At 42.2% G+C, this 26,366-nt stretch overlaps 1 protein-coding gene across 1 annotated transcript in view; it reads left to right on the forward strand.

The window, feature by feature from the left end:
* ATOH8 (atonal bHLH transcription factor 8) overlaps window positions 1-14,376 on the forward strand; it is a 29,208-nt gene extending 14,832 nt beyond the window's left edge. The window contains exons 2-3 of the mRNA XM_048849169.2: window positions 1,620-1,811; window positions 13,010-14,376. Of these exons, the coding sequence (XP_048705126.2) occupies window positions 1,620-1,811; window positions 13,010-13,015 (198 nt within the window). The 3' untranslated portion in view covers window positions 13,016-14,376. The remainder of the gene's footprint in view (window positions 1-1,619; window positions 1,812-13,009) is intronic.
* The last annotated feature ends 11,990 nt before the right edge of the window (window positions 14,377-26,366 follow it).

A 26,366-nucleotide genomic window follows, 5' to 3' on the forward strand; every position in this document is an offset into this window, starting at 1 on the left:
CAAGTATTCCGGTGATGGGTACAGTATAAAATCTTAGATTGACAGAAAGACAGACAGCCTGGGTAACTAACGTACAGGGATGGGTTTCAGATAAATAACTCAGGGCACGTCTACACTACAAACTTAAGTCAACCTATGTTAGGTCAACTTACAGCCACCACAGTAATTACTGTGGTGGTTCATGTTCTCACTGCCCTTCTTCTGTCGGTGGTGTATATCCTCACCAGGAGCACTTCCACCAACTTAAGAGAGGCAGCGTGGGGGCTCCGTCCGCAGTTCCCCACTGAGAGCCCAGCTGCCCCCTGACCTGGCTCCCTGGTCCCTTAGAGCCCCCCCCCCCTTCCCTGGGGTGACAGCCAACAGTTGATTTAAGTAATGCAGTATCTACACGGACACTATATTGCCCTAACCACTCCGACATAAGCACTATGCCTCTCGTGGAGGTGGAGTTACAGTGTTGGTGTAGTAGGGTACTTACAGTGGCAGCAGCAAGGCTGTCATGTGTGCACTGACATCATTAAGTTGACACAAGCTGCCTTACATCAACCTAACTCTGTAGTGTAGACCAGGCCTCAGAGTCCAAGTTTTTGTATGCAGGAGAATCTCACTGATTTTCACTGAGTGCAAGGCCCACTGACAGTTCTGTAAATTGGTGAGTAAGGCTCCAGGCTAGCAAAGCACAAAATTAATACCATGGACTTCAGCTAGGAGAGTTCTCTTCAAAATTGGACCTGAGTATGGGGGTGCTACTCATGTCTTAAAGATAAGCATGTACTAAGAGTTTTGCCAGATCATGATTTTAAATAAATCAAGGCTATTGTAATTTGTTTATTTATTCAGGTGCCAGTTATTTTTATTAATTTATTATTATTAGTTATTAGTTCTTATTTTTCAAATACTTCATATTATACTAGAAAACATTCAGGAGTATGTTCTGTGAAAGTCTTAAGTTATTAGTAATAGAAGACCTCACCACAGCCCTCTGCTGTTAAATCTTGGCTGAAAAATGGGGTGAGACTGCTGGGTCTTTCATCAGATTTATGGCGTGTGGATTACCTGGGAGAGAATGACTGTCTCACGGTTCTACTCAGCAACGATGCTGTATTTTTGCCTCTACATCTGCTGTAAGTGCTGATTGCTGTTGTCAAAGCTCAAGGGGCCAGATTCGGATCCCCTCACTCACTCACACTATAGCACTGTACTCTGTGAGGAGTCCCGCTTAAGTCAGTGTGGTTGCTTGTGGAGTAAGGTGCTACTCAGTGTGAGTGGGTGGATCAGAATCTGGCACAAAGGTTGCAGTATCCAAATGAAACCAGCCAGGCAACTGAGCACAAAATTGAATTAGAGTAAACATGCTGGGCCATATCCTACCATCAGATTTTAAGCAGAATTGCCCCAGCTGAAATCAAGAACCTTCACACTGGTTTCATTCCCATGGAGATCAGCAGGGGAGTTCTCTTTAAAAAAACCTGATGGCACCATATGGATTTTTATCAGTCAAACTCCTATTTATGTTAAACAACTGCTAAATAAATAACCTACAATTGTTTTGTCATGCCTTCAAGCACAGATATTTTGTTTGTCTGGCCTAATTTTTTTTTTCCTGTTACCCTTTCTAGGTTCCCTGCTATTCTTATGGTCAAAAGTTGTCCAAACTGGCTATTTTGAGAATAGCCTGTAACTATATCCTTTCCCTGGCCAGACTAGCTGACATGGATTACAGTGCTGACCACAGTAACATGAGCTTCTCAGAATGCGTGGAGCAGTGCACTAGGACCTTGCAGGCAGAAGGGAGATCTAAAAAAAGGAAGGTATGTTTCAAGAGAACAAAATAACACAAATAATCCAAGGTGGTTTCCTTCTTTCTCCATCCTTTGAACATTTCCTTATTTTTATTCCTTATTCTTTCCCCATTTTTTGGTTTTCTTCGCCTCCCCGCCCCGATCTGTGTGATCTTGTAACAACCACATTCCTCTCTAATCAAAAACTTTTCCATCCTTCCTATTCTCTGGGCCAAGCTCTTCCTCTCGCTACTTGCCCATCACACTTTAACATGACCACGATCCTATTAGCGTTGTCTTGTGGCTGTTATTTGTTAAAACAAACCAGCCCTGGGTTGCCTTTTGTAGATCATAAAACACAATCACTCAGCTGTGTTTTCTGTTTTGTTTAATCTAACACTTATCTAAAAAAAAAAATCGTCTGACAACAAAAAGTAGCTAATGGAGACGCTGTACATATAAACACATTAGCGAGATGTCTGACCTGAAGAACATATGGGTATCTTGGGGAAACAACACTAAATCTAATTACATATTGCATTCCTTCAGGTTACTTAACATTGAACCAATTAGGGGAAATCATCATCAAGCCGTGTTAAAGAGGAAACTGAGCATTCTGCCAGTTTTCCTCTTGGAAAGTGACATGGGTAAATTAAAAGAGTGATTGATGTCTTTGTTCAGAGTTTTACGACAAAAAGAGTTTTGTAAACTTGAATTGAACTTCCCTCCGCATTCTGTACCCAGTTGTCATGCAGGATAATAAATCAGCAGGACTTTAATGGATGAATGGACAGCTAAGCTGAGCAGTATTCACCTTCTTCTGCTGTAGTAAGATCTACCTCTGATTCAGAAAGGTTTCCTCATTTTTTCCCCAACAAATACTTTTTTCATAAACCCAATTTATAAATAAAACAGAATTGCACTCTCCTGGCCCCTTCCTTTAGCTGACACGATTAATATTTATGACTTAGCACACCTTTGTACTCTGTCCCATACAAGACATACACAAAAAGACAAATCCCGTGCGCCAAGATGGCTACTATTTAAAATATCAACAGATATCAGACTGAGACACGCTGAAAGGTCCAGAGGACGGAGTCAACTTAGACATTCCGTACATATCTTGCTAACACTTTACATCATTGTTTCTTAACCAGTGGGGTAGGTTGCAAGGGATCACCTGGATGGTCTTATCCCACAGGTTAAGAAAATAAATGGCGTAATTCCATGGTGAGAAGAAACCATTGCAGGGGCAGAAAGAGACCAATTCTCTTCCTCTCTATGCTTCTTGTTGTCATCCTGCCCCTGTGCCGTCCTCTTCAGCCACACAGGGCAGCATTCCCATCCCTTCCTCCCTCTTCTCCTGCATAGCGTTGAGTCTGTGGCAGAGGACAGGCCCACTAGAGTCAACTTCACAGCCTTTTCAAATAGTGCTGATGGCTGGTGGGGTGGTGGGACAAGAGAAGGGAGGCACAGCCCAGAACCAGTGCCCCACTTGCCCCAAACTCAGCACCCCACCAAGCTGCAGAGGAGCAGGAGATGGTGGATGGCAGACCAGTTTTTTGGAGGATGGATCTCCAATAGCTTGAGAACCATTTTCCGAAATTATGGAAACTAAAAGAAGGGTTAAAGATATAAATCTCAGTTCCAGATTTCAAACCACTCCAGATTCACGGGTGTTCAGAGCTGCAGTTTAGGTTTGGACTGGTCTTTAATAAACAATTAAACATCTAAATCCTGCCATTTATGCTGTTTATTCTCTTGGTTTCACTCGAACATAAAAGAAGATCTTTTCCATTTGCAGAAACTCTCACCGGACAGCAGCACATTCCCCCCTCACATACAACCACTAGTCAGCAACAATAATAATCATGCCACAAAACAAAATCTTTCTAACCCTCACATTCCCAAAGAAACGCAAGCCCAGGTCTTCCCACATGCCTGCTCAGAAGTAGAGGCGGGGGGGGAGGGGGGGTGTCTTTGTCTCCTACACAATGATACCAATGATACCAGACTGATCAGTTTCTATTTCTCAGTCTCACAAACACAATGTTTTTGTTTAGGGGTCCCAGCTGGGCAGGGGAACATTTCAGTAAACATCCTCAGGTTTACCCAAGGCCAGAGCTAGGCCCGTAGTCTCTATCCAGCAAAGCAAACTCTTCCAGCCGAATCAACAAGTGTCACGTTATCCTGGTCAGTATTTCCTAATATGCTGGCAAAGAGGTGTTCAGTCAAGGCTAAGGCCAAAACTAAGAGGCACTGATTGGACACACTAACAAATCAATAATTCCAACAACCAGTCAGAGCGCTGAGAGCAAACCAGCGCTTCTATCGGTTAACAGAGTTTGGAAGCTCCACCTGGCACCAATGAAAGTACACCCAAGGACAGTTTTGTCACTTTCAGGGCCCAATCCGACGCCTTTTGAAGGCAATGGGAATACTCCTTTTGACATCAAAGGGCTCTGGATTGGGACCTTTACATTACAAGACTGTGATCTTTAGCATTTAAAAATGGGGCGAGGTGAAACTATTTAAATGTAGGAAAAACCCACTTCTTTATACCTAAAATCAGAATCCGCTTAATTTCCTCTGCCTTCCCTCTAGCCCCATAATCCATAGCTGTGTAAATATCAGATATGAAAACACTGAAATCATTATTAAATTAAAAGGCTGGGATATTTGTTCATAAAAGAACTGAGCTCTCGACTTCAGGTGGTCTAAAAAGTTCTCTCTTCTGGGGGGGTCTTCCTTAGACTGTTGGATGAGGATACAGTGTCTTGGACCAAAACCACTGCTCTCTCATTAATTTTGAAGTTGGCACATTTTCCAAGATCTCTGTGTGTTTTTAATCAGTTTTCAAAAGTTGCTGTTCTCTGGGTGGTTCTGCTGAATTATCGACTTTGGGTTGTTTGTTCCTTGCTCTTTAAAGTTATAACGAGCCAAGTAAAGACAGTCAAGTCCCCAAGCAATCTCCTTCAATTCACTCCATCCCCCTGTACCTTTATCTGCTGTCTTCTTTATTTTATTGGGGCTTGTCTCCTTCTCTCATGTCACTCTCACTTTCAATTCTCAAGCAGTTTACAGAATGTGCTATGGCACCATGAGCTTTTCACACAAAAAATAGCTGATTGGGGTTTGTTTTGATAGGCAGCGGCTCCAGATGTTTAATTTGCTGATGATGTGTAGCCTTTTGCTTTGTTTTAGATGTTGAATTAGCTGCTATTCTGGATATTAGACTGTTGTTCAGACTTTGCTGTTGCAATAGGAAAAACAATGGATTTTTTTCTTTCCACTCCATTATCTTAATTAGAAGAGTTGGATCTATCCTTTGAAACCTTTTATGCTAGACAATGCTCCTCTTAACAAGGCTAAAACACAAGGTGATCTGACAATTTATGCTGCTCTTGTAGCTGAGACTTAAGTAAGGGTGTTTGGCGATCCTATTTAAAAGGAACCAAGGGTAAAATGAAGGACTTCAAATGCCTCTTTGTGAAATAAATGGCCATGGGCTATGGGGAGCAAAGCGGGACAGAGGATTCTCATGAACGTCTTCATTTTTTAAAATTGCCTTTCAATCTGTTATATAAATCATTTGAGCCACCTCCTGCTCTTGAAAACACATGCATGAATCCCACTGAATGGAAGACCTGGATGCTCATTCATGGGCAGAATTCGGCACAAAGAGTCCCACTCCATATCTTACAGAGATGGGGTAATAAGCTCCTTTGAAATAGACACAGTGGGATAGGGAATATCCTGTCCTCTATTCACAGGTAGAGCTCTCTGTTGGCATTATCGTGAGTGTTGTAGAAGTAAAAGCAAAGGGTGGATCAGAAACGAGAACACGTATTATATTTTTCTATATTGTGTTGCATTCCACACACCTACAGAACACAATCCAAAGCCCACTGAAGTCAATGGAAAGATTCCCCTGATTGCAGTGGGCTTTGGATCAGGCCCTGATAGAGTGCTAACCACACACTATTGCTGTGTAGAAGAGTGGCACACAATACAAACAAGCTTCATTCATTACACAGTCACGACCACACACGTTGGATTATGGATCCTTCTTCTGCCACTAACACAAATGATCCTTTTTATTGTTCTTTTCCCTCCTCCCCCACTCATCCCTACAAACAGGCCATGCCTGGGACATAAAGTCTGAGTAAATGGCTTTGCACAAGGGACTTCATGGGGGCCATATCCTCATCTCAGGCCACAGAGCACTAACCCAGCTGCTGTTACAGCTCATGATCTGTGCGATGGCTGCTGCCTCTGCAAGAGGATTTGACCAGTGGATCTCCGAAGTTGTGAATACACCAGCCATACTGCTGCCTTCTCTCCAGGCTTCACTCCAAACCCTCTTTCATCCCTACCCTTGAGCACGGCTCCATGGCACACACAGCGGCTGTGGCATTCCCCTAGGCCAGCCTCTCCATGGCACCTCACTAAGTATCCCACTCAGCTAATTCACCACACGATGCTGGGTGGGCTACCCCTCGCATCCAAGCTCCACCGCCACCACACGCTCAAACTTTTGGAACGATGCTTGTTTCGTTACCTTTCTGACTGTTAGCTGCTAACCCAATGCAGTGGGTAAGTTTGCTTTTCTGTGCAGCTGCAGCTGTTTAGCTTGCAAGGTTCTTTTTTCTTTCCCTCCCCCTCTTCTTTGTTTTTGATTAGTTGTTCTGTTAGTCAGTAACGTTGTTGAGTACATGGAAGCTAAGCTGGAGCAGGGAGGGTCCCCCCCCCCCCCCCGCCTTCCCCCCGCCTCTCTCTCCTGGCAGTCGCAGACTCCAGATGTTCAGAGTGCTAGTTGGGAAGTCCTGCTGGCGCCACTTAGGGCAGAGGGCAGGGGAAAGGCACGCGAGCTGGAACCCAAAGCACTCAGTCACTGCAGGATTTGGCACATTCCCCAGCTTTCTGCTGGCACATTCCCCAGCTCTCTCCTGGCCATCTGTTCCAAAAAAACACTTTCAGAACCTCATCATCACTCAGGATACAACACTGAGAGCAGCTGTTATAGAGGCAGAAGGAAAAACCATGCGAAAGGTCTCTTTGTGAGAAAGGAAACTGGGTTATGAACAACAGCAGAACAGTTGGAGCTCAATAAAAAAGTTTTCTGCCGGAATTTAGCTTCTTATTTTTAATTCCCTATATATGTGTGTACACACACAGTTAAAAATTAGAAACTAAATATATATATATATATATATATAATTACAATTGTATCTATGTATATGCGGACTTAAAAATAAAATATAGCTATATTATACTATCATCATGTTGAAATTATATACAGCAAGAAAATCACGATGTACAGATATATACAGATATAGTGATTTTCTTGCCGTGCTCTAATGCCACTTAATTTTTCCTTTGCAGAATCCAGCACTAATTTATGCAACATTTAATTCTGTTCCAATTTCTAGGCAGCATTTTCTGCAGCCTCCCTACCCCCACTCCTGGGACAAACGAGTGGTGATTTTCTAGCATAAAAGGAATAGCTAGCGCAAGGCACCGGTTGTATGGCGGTGAAACATTTTGCTTAGAGATGAATTGTTCTCAGATACTGTGATGTGATGCATTAGGACTATTACGGAGACACAGCCCCAGTGTAAAGCCCTTGAAGATCTATCACACGAATTGTATAGATTTCTGAAGATGATTGCTGTTCTGACAGTAAACTCAGGGTATTGATGATTGTAACACGTATCAGCGGTCACATTGCTAACTACCAGGTGTAGTGAAGTCTTGATCATCTGAACTCCATTTCTTCAGTGGCGGTTCATGATGCCTTGGGGTTTCTGGTAAGTAAGGTTCAGGCTCCCATTTTCTCTTGTTTGAGTAAAGCAGAGGTTGCTTTTTAAAAATAGCCACTCTGCTTCCCTGAGGTTAGCAGCTTAGCATGACAAGAAGAGGAATTGTCCACTTTGGCATGGGGAACTTCTCTTAGCCGTCTACAGAAACCCTGAGCTGGCTCTCCTCACCATCCCAATCCCACACAATTCAAAACTTTCAGCCATCCCAAGACACCTCAGGACAGCCCAGGCTCCACTGTCTAAAGTGTTACACCCTCATCTGTTGTGCAGCACAGCCAGGAACAAAACGGCCATCTGAATTAGGTAGAGAGACCAGGCAGCTACACACAATGATGTGCACCCCCCAGTAACTAGCCACCACCAGCCCTTGCATGGCAATCATGCATTTTTGATAAACCTACAATTTGGAGCAGTATAGGTGCCAAAGGGGATAACGCTAAAGAGCAGGCACTCCAAGAGGATGCAGCATAACCCATGCTATTGCTACAAGCCAGCATTATCTTAAGATGCTCCAGCAGTTCTTCTGTCTGGAGCTGGTCTACCACCTGGATGCTGTAAGTGAGCCCAGTTGCCACCATTGATCTTGCTGTCTGTGGAAGAGGGGCAGTAAGGGGGTGGAGTCTACTGGCAGTCTAAGTGGGTTCACCAGCCCTTCTGCCCTTCACCGGCAGTGGATTCTCAGGGCTCCAGCATATCTCTATGGATTCCATTGCTGCACTCCTCACATTTGCACTGGCCCAGTGGGGTTTCAAGATCACATCCCTTCTGCTCCATCAACAACTCAAGATGCAATGACGTTGAGCAGAAGGCTAGCACTGGAGTCTTTCCACTGCATAAAAGACAGGATGTGGAGAGCCCGCATACATACCCCAAGTGTCAATAAGCACAGTTCCTCAGGCTGACCCGATGACCAGTGGAGGATAGACAAGAGCAAGGGTGGTGATCTATGTAGATCTAGCAAAGAACCCCAATATCCCTGCTTAAGAGAGAATACAGCAGCTGCATGGTCTCCTGTAGCTGTAGGTTCCACAGCCTGGTGTGGAGGATTCTCCCATGACCTCTACACGTATCTCCTCCACACACATCCCTTGTACAGAGACTGTGCACTGGGTCTAGGATTTGGCCCTCATTTATGTGGAAGTTAATGAACACAAACCAACCAGATTCCGCAGGCGTCTTGGTCTATTGAAACCACTTCATTTGAAATGCTTCCCAATGATGCCCATTGGCTAAGGTCATTAGTCAAATTGTCAAGTTCAAGAATTAGGGGACTTCCATGTGAGTTTTTTATTATTATTAATTAAATCAGCCTTAGAATTTTCTGACTACTGTGAGACGAGAGGGGGGCTGGGAAACAAATGAGGCTGATTCTATTCTGACTTAGACCAGTGCAAATGAGGAGTAGCTACACTGAATCAGTGGAATGCCAGTGTAACCAACAAAGATCCTACAACGTCAAATCACATAGGATGCCTTCCTTTTGAATACACAACGTAATTTATCTGCACTTGGCTAATCCATTCATTTGCACATAAATATCGCTGGCCTTCCATGCCTCTCAGCAGAAGATTTCATAGTAAAGATTTGCAACGAGATCTCCTATTACTAAAGCAGCATTGCACAACATCTATTGATGGTGCATTACGTAGTAATCTATAAAGGACAGTGGGTCAAAACAAATTAACGCAGAACCTGTTATGATCCCAATTTGTTTACTAATTCACAAAATTGAGCAATCCAAAGCCCTCTGAAACCACAAGGAGTCTTTCCATTGACTTCACCAGGTTTTGGACTAGGATCTGAGGCTGCCAGTCCCGCAGGCTTGTTTCCAAGCTGAATGCCTCTAATGTCCAGGCAGCAAGGTTCCCTACTTTGTTCCCTTTTGTTTTCTCCAAAGATTATTTCTAGATAATTTATTTCTGCAATGGCAAAGGTCTGTCTTACTAAGATTGCTGTTTACAGGTTACAGCATGGGACTCAAAGATAATCTATTTTTCTACTGTCCATTACTGAGGCAGTTCATTTCTCCAGGGTTTCCTCGCCCCCTTTCCTGTTTTATATTTTGATTCCATAAGGAATGAAGCAGTCTTTAAACAACCAAATGTTGTTGTGGTAATTATTAATAATAATATTTATTTATATGTGTCATAAAATGTCTTGATATTTAACAAACACAGAATAAGAGGTAATTTTCCTACCAAATAGTTTAAGGTAAATACAATGGTCTGCCTGTCCTTCTGCCAGCAAATACTAATTTATTCAAAAGCTCAGATCACAGCTTTCAGATTTCCAAAACTAATTCGGGGCACTTGTTCTACATTGTGTTACTCAAATCAGCATTTAGGTGCCATAAGAACCAATGTAAGCATCTCCATGTTGAGGTGAGAGCTCAAATCCCAAACTGGAGACCCAGGTTTGAAAAACTGAGCTCATCATTGCTAAAATAAGAGATCCTGCCTCTCCCTAGTCAAATCCTTACATTTTCATTCTCATCAAGAACTAAAAAACATTTTGAGTGGCACCAAAAACATTTTCACTCTGAGCTCTCGATGTTACCATTTAATCTGTTAAAAGAATGTTTTGACTGAGTAATTTCTCCTATTTCTTTGTGTTTTCATTGCCCTAAAGAACTTTAGGGAGGCATCTGTTTCTTTTTTCAGTGTAGAAAACAAACAAATGCGTATTGGGAATAATTTAATTGCATTTATGTGATGGCTTTGTTAAACATTTTGAATAGAGATGCAACTGACCAGAACTCTGGAATATGAGAGTTTTCACAATCTGAACCCAGACAATCTAATTTTTGCAATTGGCCGGTAGCTCTATAATGGGCTATATTAAAAGCCTGGATCCAGACTCCATGCTCTGGGTGTCCCTAAACCTCTGACTGCCAGAAGCTGGGACTGGACATCAGGGGCTGGATCACTCAATAATTGCCTTTGAAGCATCTGGAACTGGCCACTGTCAGAAGACCAGATTCTGGGTTAGATGGAGCATTGGTCTGACCCACCACAGCTGTTCTTATGGGTTTTTTTATTTCTCATCACTAACTCTCAAGGTAAAATTTTCAAAAGTGCTTCAGTGACTTGGGATCCAAAGTCCCGTTTTTAAAACTGACTTAGGGCCAGAATGAATTTGTAAATCTGAAGATGGGCAGCTAGTGGAATTTTCAAAGGCATCTCAGTGAGAGATTGACTATACACCCAGTGATTAGGGCATTCACATAGGGTGTGGGAGAATCAAACTTAAGTCCCTGCTCCATATCTGGCAGAGTGGGGATTCAAACATGGGTTTCCCACAGCCCAAGCAAGTGCCCTAACTACTAGGCTATTGGATATTCAGTGTGACACATCAACTGTCAGCATGCTCCGAGATCTCCTTCAGGATCAGGCTCTGCTGGTGAGATATGCAGGGGGACACACAGTAAGAGAATCCTACTTGTGCTTTGGCTGAGCTGCTTGTCATCATCAGATCTTAGGTGGCTTTGCACATGCCCATCAGAAGAAACTTAGGTGTCTACAGAGGTAGGTGGCAGCTAAGTTGTGGTTTTGAGAACGTCCGTGGTGCCTAAATGCTAGACATAGGCACCTAAAGAGGCAGTTAGGCACCCATTACCATTGTGAATCTGGCCTTTAAGTGCCAAAGATGCTTTTGAAAATAGAATTTAGGAGCCTGAATCACTGGGAGTAACAAAAGGTCTCAGTTGTACTAAAATTTGTTTGGAAACGCTTAGTGGGTATTCTGCATTGGGTTTGTGAGCGACTTCTCTATGTTTGAAACCACAGCTCTGAGTTCTGTGTATTGTGATGCAGTAATGAAGCATTGCAGTGACATCCCACAGCGGAGTGCAAATTCCCAAACTAGGTCAGTCACTCATGTGATTAACAGATTTATGGTCAAACGAACGTAAGGGGGACATTTGACTTCTGAAGGCCGGAAAGCACGCCGACCACAAAGGTGAATGCAGTAACTCAAGTCACTCTGTCGCACAAATCCAAGTTGTCCCATTTAGTTTCCCTTCCATTTATAAATCCGTGGTCAACTTCTGAAACTTAAAACAGATCCCGAGAGGTCTTTGAAAATTCACAAGGCTTTTCAAATATGAGTTTTGTATTTACAATCACTTCAGCTTTTAGCAGCTGTAGCTGGATTCAGCACCTTTATCCTTTGCCACAGTCCCTCCCTAAAAACACACACACACTCACTCTTCAAGATGCCTGTCCTACTCCATTCTGTTCTGTTCTAGCCAAGTTCTTAGGCCTCGCCCATCACTGTGGTATCTGAGCGTCTACAATTTGATGATTTGCAAATAAATTCTCATTTTCAGTATAAATTTGCTTTTGGGGACCCATCTGGCACATGGCCAAGGGGAACCCCTAGTTTGTGCATGTGAAAGTGAGAAATACAATTGGCAAGACATCCCTGCATTTTACCATGGGACTTTGGGGCTTGCCGCTCTAAGTACAGTGGTCAGGAAGGAGAAAGAAGAGATGGAGAGGATTTGTGGAGGAGAAGAGAATGAGATTTATAGGAGGAAAGAAAGGTTGGAGGGAAGAAGGGAAGGAGATGGGGGGGTAGAAGCATTGACGAGTGGGGGGGAATCAAGAGAGCTGCGTGAAAAAAGAAGTATATTTTGCAAAAAAATCTAAACCCATTTTCCCCAACATTTTTCAGTTTCCTGGGAGGAGGGGGCTCCTCTTTTCGCTTCCCTTTTTCCTCATTTCCCCCCTTTTTCCATTTTGCCACTAGAAAGGCAGGGAAAAAGAAGGGAAAAACAAAATATGTAAAAAATAGTTTTACTCTTTTTGGTGAAAAATCAAAGCTTAAAAAAAAGAAACTTTTCATGGAAAAGTTTTTTTTTTAAAGGTCATTTTTCATTAAAAAAAAAAAGTCTTCTGAAAAACTTGAACCAGCTCAACAAGGATCTGATCCAAGCATGATTCTGCCACCCTGGCTCTCTCTGAGTAGTATGTCACTCTGTGAAATATCCTGCAAACTCCGTACTCACAATGAAGCTTTGAAGTCAGCGAGAGCCGGGGGCTCCACCGAGGATGACTGCTTGATAGTGTGACCTTGGGATTCACCATCTGCCCCACAGATTTCAAGGGGACGCCCTGCCCAGTAAGATGCTACTCATCGGGAATAGTGGTAGCAGAATCCGGCCCTTAATGTTCTGTGCCTCCGTCCTTGGGACACCATATCATTCAGGTTCTGCTGAGCTCACCTAACCTTTCCTTCTCAGAGCAATTAACCCTGATCCCACCCCACTGAAGTAAATGGGAGGAACACTGCCATGGACTTTTATAGACATAGTATTGGGCCTTTAAAGAACAAGCACCTGGTGTCATTGAAAGAATTCCCCACTCACCAATATGTTTACCACTGTGATGTATCATTTCTTTCCAGGAGTAAAAACCAGGAGGGATGAATCAGAAGACTTTCCAGCCAGAGTTCCATCCATTCTTGGCAAAGGATGCATGATCCAGATGAAAACTGCAGCTTTTTGCAAAGACCCCTTTTCAAGACGACAGTTGGCAGTGGGACTTTCTCAATCTCTGGGGGGAAAAAAAATGGAGATGCCTTTTTTTTTTTTCTTTTTTTTTAAAGCCAGCCAGCCACCTTTTAGTATGTGCAATTTATTTAGCACTTTTCCCTTTGCTTAACAGGGAAATGTTACCCTCTCGGCTCATGTTGTACAGTCATTTTGTTGTTGTTTTAGCTGTTGTGCCAAAGACTTGATGGAGCTTCTACACTGCGTCTAGTTTTGCCTTAAACGTTAAATCCTCGAGTCAAAGAAAACTCAGAAATTCCGTTTAGGTAATGCTGAGCGGGCCAGTTTAATCAGTGACAAATCTGAATTTCTGAATCCTTCTGTAAAAGTTTCCTCTTTTTTTTTTTTTCCCTCCTGTTCATATCTATCTACTTGCAGCCCCGGAACCAGCATTCACAGCCGGAAAAAGCCAGGACACACCAACACTTGCTCCAGAGTTGATCTCTCTTTCTCTCAGCGATTTCATTGTTCTACTTCTTTGGCAATTACCTGGTTTTCTTCCTGCTGGGAAACATGTGCATAGGGTAGAAATACTGACACAAAGTGAGAGCTGAAACCAGATCTATGCTTTTTAAATATAAATATATGAATAAAAAGTGCCACATAAAGCAATAAAGAAAAAATCAATAAGACAGTTCAGATAGGCAGCATGGTGTGTAGCAAAACAATTCAGTAGTTTTGTTTCGGTTTTGTGAAGTCATTTTTGGCTGTTTTTTTTTAAGTAGTTAAAAACCCATGTAATGCAAAGGCATTTGAATCCTATACTGTATTTTTCGCTTCAAATTGAAGTAAAAAAATTAAGAACCATTTGCTTGGAGTAAGCAAACTTTATAGGTAATGCAGTTCATATGCAAGACATCTGCTAGTGATGGAGGACAGAATTCAGTGTCAGAGTAAAAGAATATGGGTTTGTAAAGAAAGGAGATTAACATATTTTGTTTTCACTTAAGGGTAAAGGTTATACCTCAGGGGACAGATTCAGATCTGTTACACTAGTGTAAATCAGGTTTACTTATGTTTGATTTACTCCAGTGTAACAGATCTCAGCCTGGCCCTGTGTGTGTATGTCTGGAGTTGGGTGGGGTAGGGGGTCTCTTCTCTTCATTATATGAACATGTAACTCTTAGCAGCCTCAGCAGGAATTATGTGTGTGTGCAGAGGGGAGATCAGACTCTGTGCTACTAAACTGTTGACCTGATATCAATACAAAATCCTGAACTCATGAGTTGCCGTCCGTTTATTTTTCTGTATGAGCTCACCAACTTAAAGAGGTCTCTCTGGGCTTTCGTGGCCCCACTGCTCCCTGAGGAGGTGGTATATGAAGGCTGAGTGGCTGCATGGTATCCGCCCTGAAGAGCATCTAACCCTTTGTGACTGAGCACTGGGTAGAGGGTTTGTTCACTGGAATGCAGGTTTCCAGTGCGGGCATGGAAGAATTCCCTGGTGAAATGACTGAGGCTTTTGTATAATACTTCCCATTCAAGGGTGTAAATATATCTCCCAGAGCCTGCACAGTGCTTCGGAGTCCCAGCATACTTGAGCAATGCTACCAGAAGCGGAGCAACCAACCAGAAATCTCCAGTGGGGTGTTATCAGCAATCACTATAGGGATACTGGAGAGAACTGCTGCAGCATTGAAAACCCACTGCTGAGAGGTACCAGGAAGATGTGGGGGGAGGTATGAACTGATGGATTTGGTACAGTAGAGGTGAATTAACGGAGCTGATAGGAAAACCAGGAAGGAACTGAAGGATTGGGGGGCAGGGAGGAGGGAACACCACCACATGAGCGAACGTGGGTACCTACGGGTCCTGATGGAAGTTTTACTCTCGGGCCTAGTCACAAACTCCGCTTCAGTTAGCAATAAACCTGCCCTCTCCTTGGGTAAATGCACAGAATTCGGCTTGGAACCACTGGTGGGAAATAAGACTTACTCAGTCAGCCCAGGCTGTTTTAGATGTCATTGGGGAAGCACAGCTAGTTCTCCGTTTGCTCTGGAGTAGAGCTGTGTGAAAGATTCAGGGTGGGCACTTTTTAAAGAAATTTAGTTTCCTTTTCTGATCACAAATTGTCCAGAAGCAGTTCACCATTTTGTAAGGTGTGTTAATTAATAATTATTAATTACTCATTATTCATTACTTGCTAATAGTTCTTTTTCAGGAACGAATGCATGAGCAATTTGCTGCAAGTATGCAGGAGTCGAAAGCTGAGCTATACTTCTGCATTCTGGTTGGATATCTAGGTCACATGGTATCGTGGGGGAACACAGAATCAGGATTCAGACTTACAAATTCCAAAACTCACTTTCTTCTAATATTCTCTACAACTCACATTAAATTGGCTGCTCCTGCCATACAGTCCTGCAGAGGAATGTTCGCCAAAAGCCAATACTAAAGGAATACTGCCAGAACAAAAGCAATTTCAGGTCTTCAAATGTCCATAAAATATTTTGTAGATGTTCACTCAGCTCTACTCTGGACTCTCAATGGGATAAATTTACCTAAAACTAGGGAACTACAATAGTTATTGCCCAACACCACCGCTTTACAACACCATTGCCAGCAAAGTTAGCAATATGGCAATATTGATAGCCCTACGCCATGTCTTCACTGAGAATGAATGTGAGTTTTTACCATGGGATAACTAACACAAGTGTGACTTATGCCACTGTAAAAACATAATGGAGACAAGGCACTGGAGTTTTTTCTGCGAGGTAAATTAGGCAAGGTCACCCATAGGCAGGAGTATAGTGCTGATCTTGACTAGCTACCTCTCGGTAAAGGGTCCCAGTGCTTTATGCAAGATAACTACCCAGTGTTTGTTATCTCTCTGTAAAAAAAAGACACCTTTGTGCCACTGAAGACAAAGCCTTAATATAAACAGTCCATTTTTTTTTTTTTTACACATTTTTAACACTATCTCAGTGAGCTGATCTAAGAGATGACATACGTGCCTAACACCCCCATGCACTCTTGCAGAGCATATCCGAAGGGAAATTCCATTGGCAAGTGGACTTTTCCTTGCAACAGCCCAAATAAATACGTGAGTTGAAGGTAAGGAAAAATGGGAATACAAACATTGCGTATTTGAATTTCAAAAGAGAACTCTCCCACAACCTTGACTTTATTTTCAATTTTTGGGTTCCGTTACACAAAATCTTGAGATTTGCAGGGTTTAAAGTAAAGAACAGAACATAGTCCTGAAGCTGCATGTTTCCTGGTTGCTTACTTGTGCGCCCTGAAGCTGAACTTGTTCCTCGACACTGTTGTCCTTTTAATTTACACATGAACAATTTGCCAGAGCTCAACTGTAATTGACCATGACCGACCATAATGAAAAGAGGCAACATGTTCAATAAGTAATGATGAGCTGATCCAGGCGAAAGGGTTTCTAGTTTGAAAACGCATTTACTACAGCACAGAGTGGTGCTCACCAGGACTACTAAGTCTAGCCACTATAGGCTCATGGAGCCAGATTCTGATCTCAGTTACAGCATTGTAAATCCAGAGCACAGTAACTCAACTAAAGGCAATGGAATTTTTGCAAATTTACACCAGTATATTGTACCCGAGATCAGATTCTGACCTCCTGGGTGTTATGGGCTATAATGCAAAAGGTAAGGTATGCCATGCCAATAACAGCACACATCATCTGTACTTAAAGCACCACACCTTGTAAGTGTTCACACGGTACCCTTTATCATACAGGATATGATAGCATCTGCCCTGGTCAGGCTCTGTACCACTCAGGTCTAAATGATCTCTGAATGACATTAGCAAACATGAAGATTTCAGAGATATTTAACAATGAAAGCAGGTCTTAGAAATGTGACAACACTATCACCTCCATCTCTCCATTATGAGCTTTCAGGGGGTGTGAAATGGAGCTTAAACTATGTGAAACAAACAGAGGTTGTATGTTTCAATAGCAAAGGATACACAGCAGCATTCCATGAGAGCTTCTGTACCTACACGTTAAATAAATGTTCTGACACAAACAACTCATTGAGATGTTACCTAGTCTTGTACCAGATGCTGATGCTAGCAGCAGCTATAGATACAAAGCTGAATTTTGATCTCAGCTATACTGGTGTGTAGCTAATTATAATCAGTGGAGTTAGTCCAGATTTACATTGAGCAGAGCAGAGCAGAAAGCAGAATATAGCCCATATTCTGGGATGATTTACATCTCAGGAGATCCTACTGACTTCAGTGGAACTCCATACAGTGCTAGTAGACAATGTATCTCAAGAATAATGTAAAAGCACACATACAAGAATAAGGCTGAAGGTAAGAATCCTTCCACAATACAGAAATCCTCTTTCAACAGTTCTATAAAATGACTCATGAAGAAAAAGGACAACCTCAGTAAAGGGACGCCAGGTTGCAAATATAGTTTTGCAAACTCTTGTGAGATTATCGTGGGTCTTGCAATATTCTGTGGTTTTCTTAAAGCCGCAGCCCCTGAAGGGACATAATTAGGTGAAAAGCTCATCTTTCAATTTTTTTTTAAAAGAGTTTCTAGACATAATGGTTGCAGAGAAAAGCTTAAAAGTATGACCCCAGTACACCCTAAGAACATGAAGCTAAATGGCAAATGGAATGAGCCCCGAATATTTTTTTAAATCTCATATTGGGGGATCCTGACTCATGATTTTTGAATGCTTGGGGTTTGTAAGTCTGCAAATAGAGAAGAAATTTAGTGCTGCCACAGGCCTGGATGTTTAGTGGCAAATAATGTCTTGCAATACACCCTGTGCAACCCCACTGAGACCAGAGAAAATCAGTAAATTAGGATGGATTTAGTCCTCTGTACGCTTTTGGGCTGGAGCATCTGGCCATAGACGAAACAGATTCAATGTGTCTAGGGAGGCACATCTATCTAATCTCATATATATAAAAGACACTTAGCACCAAGGTATGTAAGCAGCAACTCTAAGAACCACCTAATTCTAACTAAACCTTATAACATTAGTAGGGTGACTGTGTGATCCTGAAAACTGGCGTGAAGCCAGGCACCCATATAGAGCTGGGCAAAAATCTAGCCCTGTTGTTGCCTAACTCCCCTACCTCAGATGGGAGTCTGTCCCACCTACTCAGTTGTCTCTGTCCAATCAGGCCTCCTTACACTAGTCTCACAATGTTCCATTTTAACCCATCGTTCAGGGAGTTTTAGGTATGCAAGAAATGCAGCATTAGGCTTTTGGGGTCAAAAATCCTATTATTCTTGCTTTGGTTTCCTTTTCACATACCAACCCACAAATTGAAATGGATTATCTCAGGATGGACCCAAATGAAAATGCCAAACCTTCTGACTTCAGAAATACAAACCCAGATCTGAATTTTGCCAATGATCCCCATCTCCATAGTTAGCCAACTCCAAACTCAGATTCCTAATGGAATTGCGTGATTATTATTACTATTATTATTAGTTTTTGTAAATAGTAAATTTTCCAAAAACTATTCTCGAATTTGGGTTGAATTCAACAAATAGTTTCAGCTGAAAAATCTACTTTCTTTAAAAAGTCGAAACATTTTGTTTCAACCACTTCAAATGAAAACATTTTGACTTTGTTTTGAAATGACATTTCCTTTAGAAATTGAGCTATCTTTGTGTTTTAAAATACACACAACAAAAAGGTGAAAACCACCCAAAAACAAAACAAAACAAAAACAAACAGACAATTAATTTTGGAGTAAATGAAAGATTTTCTTCAATCCAAAGTGATTTTTTCTTTCCAGTTTTTCATTTTGGTGAGAGAAAGCAAAAAATTTCAGTATTTTTGGTTCAGCCCCTGCACCAAACAGAATCAATTATTTGCTCAGTTCCAATTCCTAATGGCCCCACATTTTTGGTGTTCAAAAGCTAGATCTTGGATTTTGTGGTTTAGTGTGACCCCAAATTTGGGGGATCTGTGATGACAAAGTCCTGTACATCTAAACATGTTCTGGAAAAGGTAGTTACTTGGGGCCAGATTTTTTAAGGTATTTAGATGACTAAAAGTGCTGATTGGTGCCTGGTGGGATTTGCAAAAATCCCTATAGGTGCCTATCTGTATCTTTAAGTGCTTAAATACCTTTTAAAAACTGATACATAGTGCTGGATTCTCCTCTCTTTTACAGGGGTGTAAATCAGGGGTACTCCCTTGTAGTAAATAGGGTTATGCAGGAGAAGAATCAAGGCATTATTCCTTTGTGTGTGTATTTGCATAGTCACATGGTAAACATGACATAAGAATGGCCATACTGGGTCAGACCAATGGTCCATCTAGCCCAGTACCCTGTCTTCCGACAGTGGCCAGTGCCATGTGCTTCACATGCAATCACTGAGTGATCCATCTTCTGGCATCCTTTCCCAGCCTCTGGCAATCAGAAGCTAGGGACACCCAGAGCATGGGATTGCTTTCCTGACCATCTTAGCTAATATTCATTGATGGACCTATCCTCCATGAACTTACCTAATTCTTTTATACTTTTGGCCTTCACAACATCCTCTGGCAACAAGTTCCACAGGTTGACTGTGCGTTGTGTTAAGAAGTACTTCCTTTTGTTTGTTTCAAACCTGCTCCCTATTAATTTCATTGGGTGACCCCTGGTTCTTGTTATGTGAAGGAGTAAATAACACTTCATTTTCACTTTCTCCACAGCATTCATGGTTTTATAGACATCTATCATGTTCCCCCATAGTCGTCTCTTTTCCAAGCTGAAAAGTCCCGGTCTTTTTTAACCTCTCCTTACATGAAAGCTGTTCCATAACCTTAATCATTTTTGTTACCCTTCTCTGTACGTTTTCCAATTCTAATACATCTTTTTTGAGATGGGCTGACCAGAACTGCATACAGTATGCAAGGTGTGGGCATACTATGTATTTATGTAGTTCATGATATTTTCTGTCTTATTGTCTCTCCCTTTCCTAATCATTCCTAACATTCTGTTAGCTTTTTTGACTGCCTCTGCACATCGAGCAGATGTTTTCAGAGAACCATCCACAATGACGCCAAGATCTCCTTCTTGAATGGTAACAGCTAATTTTGATCCCATCATTTTGTATGGATCATTGGGATTATGTTTTCCAATGTGCATGACACCACTTTTAGTTCCAAGAGAGAGAAATAATATTATAGAAAAAAGAACAAACTCTTTCAGACTGAAAGACAGGTGGATGGACCTCTGAAAATGCAGTGTGCATATTGCATGTCAACAATTCCCATTTCAGAGCCTCTGATGTTCATTAATCAAAAATGAAATACAGTAAGCAGAGAACAATCTATATATAAAGTGCACACAGACTAAGAATCATATTCTCCACCTACTAGTGTTCAACATTCTCCTTTCCATAGGATTTTTTCATTCCCTTCAGCCTCATGCTGAGCTGACATAGTCAAGTCTAATCTTAGGTACTTACCTGACCCTCATTACAGGTATCTGAGGATATGCCTACACTGCAAAAAAAGACCCACCGCAGCAAATCTCAAACTCAGTCAACTGATTTAGGTCATGGGTACACACACTACAAAGTTATGTCAACCTGACACCAGCATACAACCACCATAGTTATGAAATCACTTGTGTGCGTGTGCACGTTTGGCAATTTGTGTCGACGGTGCGCGTCGTCACCAGGAGCAGTTGTATCAATTGTATTGTCAGTGTGGGACATTGTGGAATGGCACCTGAAAGCCAGGAACAGTCGATGCAGTGCAGCATCTATACTGAACTAATTACATCAACCGTGACTCTGTGCCGCTCGGGGAGGTGATATTCCTAAATCAGGAGCCAAACTTAAGTGAAGACACTTCTACGGCTAGGCTGACACAAGGGAGCTTATCTAACCCTGTAATGTAGATCAGGCCTCAGACTCACAGGATTCGCGCTATGGAGCTAAAATAGCCGTATAGCTGTTCAAGCTCAGGCTGGAGCCTGGGCTCTGATACCCTTCTCCCTCCCTGGATTTCAGAACCAGGGCTCCAGCCTGAGCCTGAATGTCTCCACTGCTACTTCTAGACAGTGGGAATGCCTGTCCATTAAGGGGGAGGGATAGCTCAGTGGTTTGAGCATTGGCCTGTTAAACCCAGGGTTGTGAGTTCAATCCTTGAGGGGACCATTTAGGGATCTGGGGCAAAAATTGGGGATTGGTCCTGCTTTGAGCAGGGGGTTGGACTAGATGACCTCCTGAGGTCCCTTCCAACCCCGATATTCTATGATTCTATGACACTGCATTAGTGAGGACCCCAGCCTGATACATGTGAGATCCTGCTCTGCCTTTCCCATACCTCATGTGTCCCTTTCCAGCCCCTTCCCCACACCATCTTCTTCCTCTCTCGGTTCTCTCTGATTCTGAAATCAGCTACAGCACCAGCACAATGAGATGGAGCAACCCAACTAGCCCTGCTCAGCCTGAGAAGAACTAGTGAAGGAGAAGGACCTGACCCCACCAACTAAATAATGTCCCTGTCCAGGGAGGTAAGAAGAGATCCGGAAAAACAGGTGTCTCGGCCAACCTGCCAGCCCAAAGCATCTGTGACTGACCAGCCACCCTGTATCCTGAGACTATCAACAATACCCGCATTTCTCTGTCTTTTAATGTCCTCTCTCTTCTCGCCCTTCTGTATCGGTTTTGTCGAAAGCAGGAAAGTGACTATCATTCCCGACTGAGAACTAAACGCAGGGTTGTTGTAGCTGTGTCAGTCCCAGGACATGAGAGAGACAGGTGGGTGAGGTAATATCTGAGAACTGAACAGCAGAACTTACCCTTTCTTCCCCCCCCAGGAGGACTGCTTGACAGAATAAAAGACTCTAATCAATATTCCCTCGCTCTAAAAAGAGACTTTGATAGGTTTTAATTAAGTTTGCTTTGCGTACTCACTCAATTTCAGTTTCAATGCTTTTTGTCTCTTTTTTATTCTTTGCCTGTTGTGTGTCTCAGTCAATAAAATTCTAACCTTTGGCATGAATTTTCTAGTGTGTTTACCATGGTAATGAGCAAGCCAAGGTCTTTGTACTCAGAACTCCAAACCTTGTTTAAAACTGCGAATGCTGTACAGAGACAGGGTTGAGTTACCACCTCTGACTCTTTGCACCCGTATATTCTGTCAAAATTAACACAAGTTACACCCATGTAAAAGTGGTACACATTCGAGCAAAATCAGAACAATCCTTCATTCTTCTTCTAGTTTGCAAATCCTCCTTTACCATTGGAGGGCCAGATCCTCAAGAGGTATAAACTGGGGTAGCTCCATTGTTGTCTATGGAGCTCTGTTCATTTATGCCAGCTGAGGATCTGGCAAATTCTTGATAAAATCCTGGTTAAATGGAAACCAGTGTTACAATTCCTGTAACATAAAAATCTAAGGGATCAGATTCTCCTGGTATAAATATGAAGCAACTCCACAGAGGCCCTGGAGTCACTCTGGATTTATACTGATGTGATAAAGCAAAAGCTGGCCCCATCCGTCTCCATTATTTATTGGAAAGGTAATGTAAATCTAGTCCTTCAGCTGTTCTATTCAAAACCATTTTTAATCTACTTTTGCATTAATAATGCAGATATCAACATATAGTCCGGTCATTGAGCCAAAGTCTTTGCTGGCACAACTCTGTTGAAGACTCTCTGTTTTTAAACCATCATTTTTCTCTATTGCATGTCCATATTTTCATGTGTTTTTCAAGTATCTCCATGGCTCTAGGGTAGTCTCTAGCCACAGAATACAGACTCAGAGCCAAATTCTCCACTCATTTCTACTGGTACAAATCCATATTAGCTCCAGTGAAATCAATGAGTTTGTCAGTGATCCAGCACAAGCAAAGCATCACAAATAGCCTAAGTGGCTGGGTTTGGAATGTCCCAAGGGCTGACATTTATTTCCATAAATTATGAAGCAAATATTTACAAATCAGCACATATGCAGAAATAAGGATTGGTTCATAAATAATTCCCAGACAGATAAAAGGGCTGCTACTTTCACTGGGTAATTTATTCACAACATGTAGAGCCAGATCCTAAGTCCCATGCCAGCTGCATTGCCTCTCTCAAACTGCTCTAACTTTGCCAAGGATCAGATGGGCATCTGCACCGCCAGGATGCAAGGGAGCATAAAAATGCCTTAAAACCACCTTCCCCCCACATCTAGAGTGGATCTTCTGCCAAGCACAGCCCAGACAGACTGGAAGAGCTGACCCATGATTTAACCCACTCTGTTTTCTTGTTTGGTCACCCACTGAACTAATTAGCTGCCAGAACATGACTGTACTAACAGCTGTTTGTATATTAATTATTATTATTATTATTTCTATTGTGGTAGCGCGTAGCAGGCCAAACCCTTTATGCTAGGTGCTGTATAAGCACAGAACAAAAAGATAGTCCCTGCCCCAACTTGCTTGCAATTTAAGAGTAAGATGAGACACAACAGGTAAATACAACGAATAGATAGCGGGGCAAAATAGAACAATGAGACTATTATGATGTATACAGTTACTTATGTATGATGTAAGGATATATTATTTTGCCTGGATTTTCATTATTTGAATGTTTCACACACTCTAAAGTACTGTATTTCTGACTTCAGTGGTCTTTGTAGCTTTTACGTAGAGTTCATTTATTCCTTTTATATGTCACAGGGGCACTAATTACACTGCAGCTGTAATATAACTGTATTGTAATGATTAGTAATTTATGTACTTACCCTTTATAAAAAAGTATCAGCATGGTGACATGAATGATTTGTGTAATGATATATATGCTGTTCTTAGGTCCAAATATGTTATATAAATAATCACATCTATACCCTATATAATAGCCTTGGGATTATGGTATAAATTTAGGTAATTATAGAAAATTATGCTACATACAGGGCCCCCTAGACCAACCAGAGCATTCGCTACCAGAGAATAGCCATTATTAGGGGGACAGGCAAATTGTTCTTTGATCGTCAGACTAGTGGTTTGAGAGCCCCAAATCTATCTGATTACATAGCAGTACTGGTGAGAGGAAGGCAGTGAGTAAGAGTGGACAGTAAAACACACATCAGGACCTGGGGGAGTGACAGAGGTAGTGATCCAGGTAGAATTAGACTTGAGGAATGTTTCTGCTAACGTTGCTTTCAGTGATTATCACACTGGCAGGACCTGAGACAGATGCCCCACTAGCATTAAGCCTTGCTTTGCATTAGCTCCTAGTGACACAAGCTCACGAGTCCACCTCAAAGGATTAAAAAGCCATAATAACCATATTAAATAAAAACAAGCAAAAAAACCCCAAAAGAAACCATTTTATAATGTTAATTCTAGATCGAAAGCCTGTTGGGGTCATTTAACCCGAATGTGTATTCAGGCCTTTGTAAATCAGTTGTAAATATTAGCACTGACTTTAATTTACGCTCTCTGTCCAAGAGTTGAGAGTTTTTCAAGACACTCTCTCTCTCTCTAAGTTCTATCCTGCCACCCATCACCATAGTACCTGGGAACCTTCCATATAAAAATCAATAACAATAGCAAAGTCCCTAACGGACTTCTATGGAGTCTTTGGCATGTCTCTCCAGTTATGTCAGGCAGCAGTTTAAAAGGTAGACGTCTCCTAGTTATATTTTTGTTTCATTATCAGTAACTATACTTTGCAACTATCATCCAAGGATCTTAATGTGACTTTAAGAGTGACCAAAGTTGCCCAGGTACTCAGGGCCAAATTCTCCTCTCAGACACACTTGTGTAAATCCAGATAAACTCTGACTGATCTCAGTGGTGTTTCTCCAGATGTACAGTGGTCAGTGAAAGGGAGAGCACAGTTTGGCCATGAGGTTTATCAATAAACTACATGGACACTATGCTTTACCAACAAACTGCTAAAAGCTCCTGTCATGCACTGGAAAATATATTTACACCACTGGAGTCATTGCTATCTATCAAGTGCATATCAGTCTCGAAGGTCTTGATCCTGCAAACACTTATGCCTGTGAGTAATCTTGCTGAAATCAAAGGGACTTCTAACATGCATAAAGTTAAAGCACATGCATAAGTGTATGCAGAACTGGTGCTTAAATAAACAGACCTTTATGGGTAACTCTTAGTGCATTTACAGTTAAATGGTGGAAGTTTTTCCTTTAGTTATAGAATTAAACTATACATCCCTCCTGCTATTTCAACTACGTGCAGAATTTGTTACTTCCTGTCTTAAACAGACGTTACCTTGCTGTGTGCTGTTTAACTTCAGATGTGGTTGCAGATAATAATTAGTTGTGGATAATGTAGCACATATATATGTATATTAAACGCAGGGATGGTACCATTTCATATCTGAACTGAATTCAGCGGATTATGTGCATTTACACACCTACAGTACAGGTGCCATCGCCTCAAATAAATTAAGAATCAACCATCAATAATCATTGAATCATAGAAGATTAGGGTTGGAAGAGACGTCAGAGGGTATTCTAGTCCAATCCCCTGCTCAAAGCAGGACCAACACAAACTAAATCATCCCAGCCAGGGCTTTGTCAAGCCGGGCCTTAAGGACCTAGGGGTGACAGTGGACGAGAAGCTGGATATGAGTCAGCAGTGTGCCCTTGTTGCCAAGAAGGCCAATGGCATTTTGGGATGTATAAGTAGGGGCATAGCGAGCAGATCGAGGGACGTGATCGTTCCCCTCTATTCGACATTGGTGAGGCCTCATCTGGAGTACTGTGTCCAGTTTTGGGCCGCACACTTCAAGAAGGATGTGGATAAATTGGAGAGAGTCCAGCGAAGGGCAACCAAAATGATTAGGGGTCTGGAACACATGAGTTATGAGGAGAGGCTGAGGGAGCTGGGATTGTTTAGCCTGCAGAAGAGAAGAATGAGGGGGGATTTGGTAGCTGCTTTCAACTATCTGAAAGGGGGTTCCAAAGAGGATGGCTCTAGACTGTTCTCAATGGTATCAGATGACAGAACGAGGAGTAATGGTCTCAAGTTGCAGTGGGGGAGGTTTAGATTGGATATTAGGAAAAACTTTTTCACTAAGAGGGTGGTGAAACACTGGAATGCGTTACCTAGGGAGGTGGTAGAATCTCCTTCCTTAGAGGTTTTTAAGGTCAGGCTTGACAAAGCCCTGGCTGGGATGATTTAACTGGGAATTGGTCCTGCTTCGAGCAGGGGGTTGGACTAGATGACCTTCTGGGGTCCCTTCCAACCCTGATATTCTATGATTCTATGAACCTCTAAGGATGGAGATTCCACCACCTCCTTA

Source organism: Caretta caretta, chromosome 4 (assembly GCF_965140235.1).
Source record: "Caretta caretta isolate rCarCar2 chromosome 4, rCarCar1.hap1, whole genome shotgun sequence".
Lineage (NCBI taxonomy): Eukaryota > Metazoa > Chordata > Testudines > Cheloniidae > Caretta > Caretta caretta.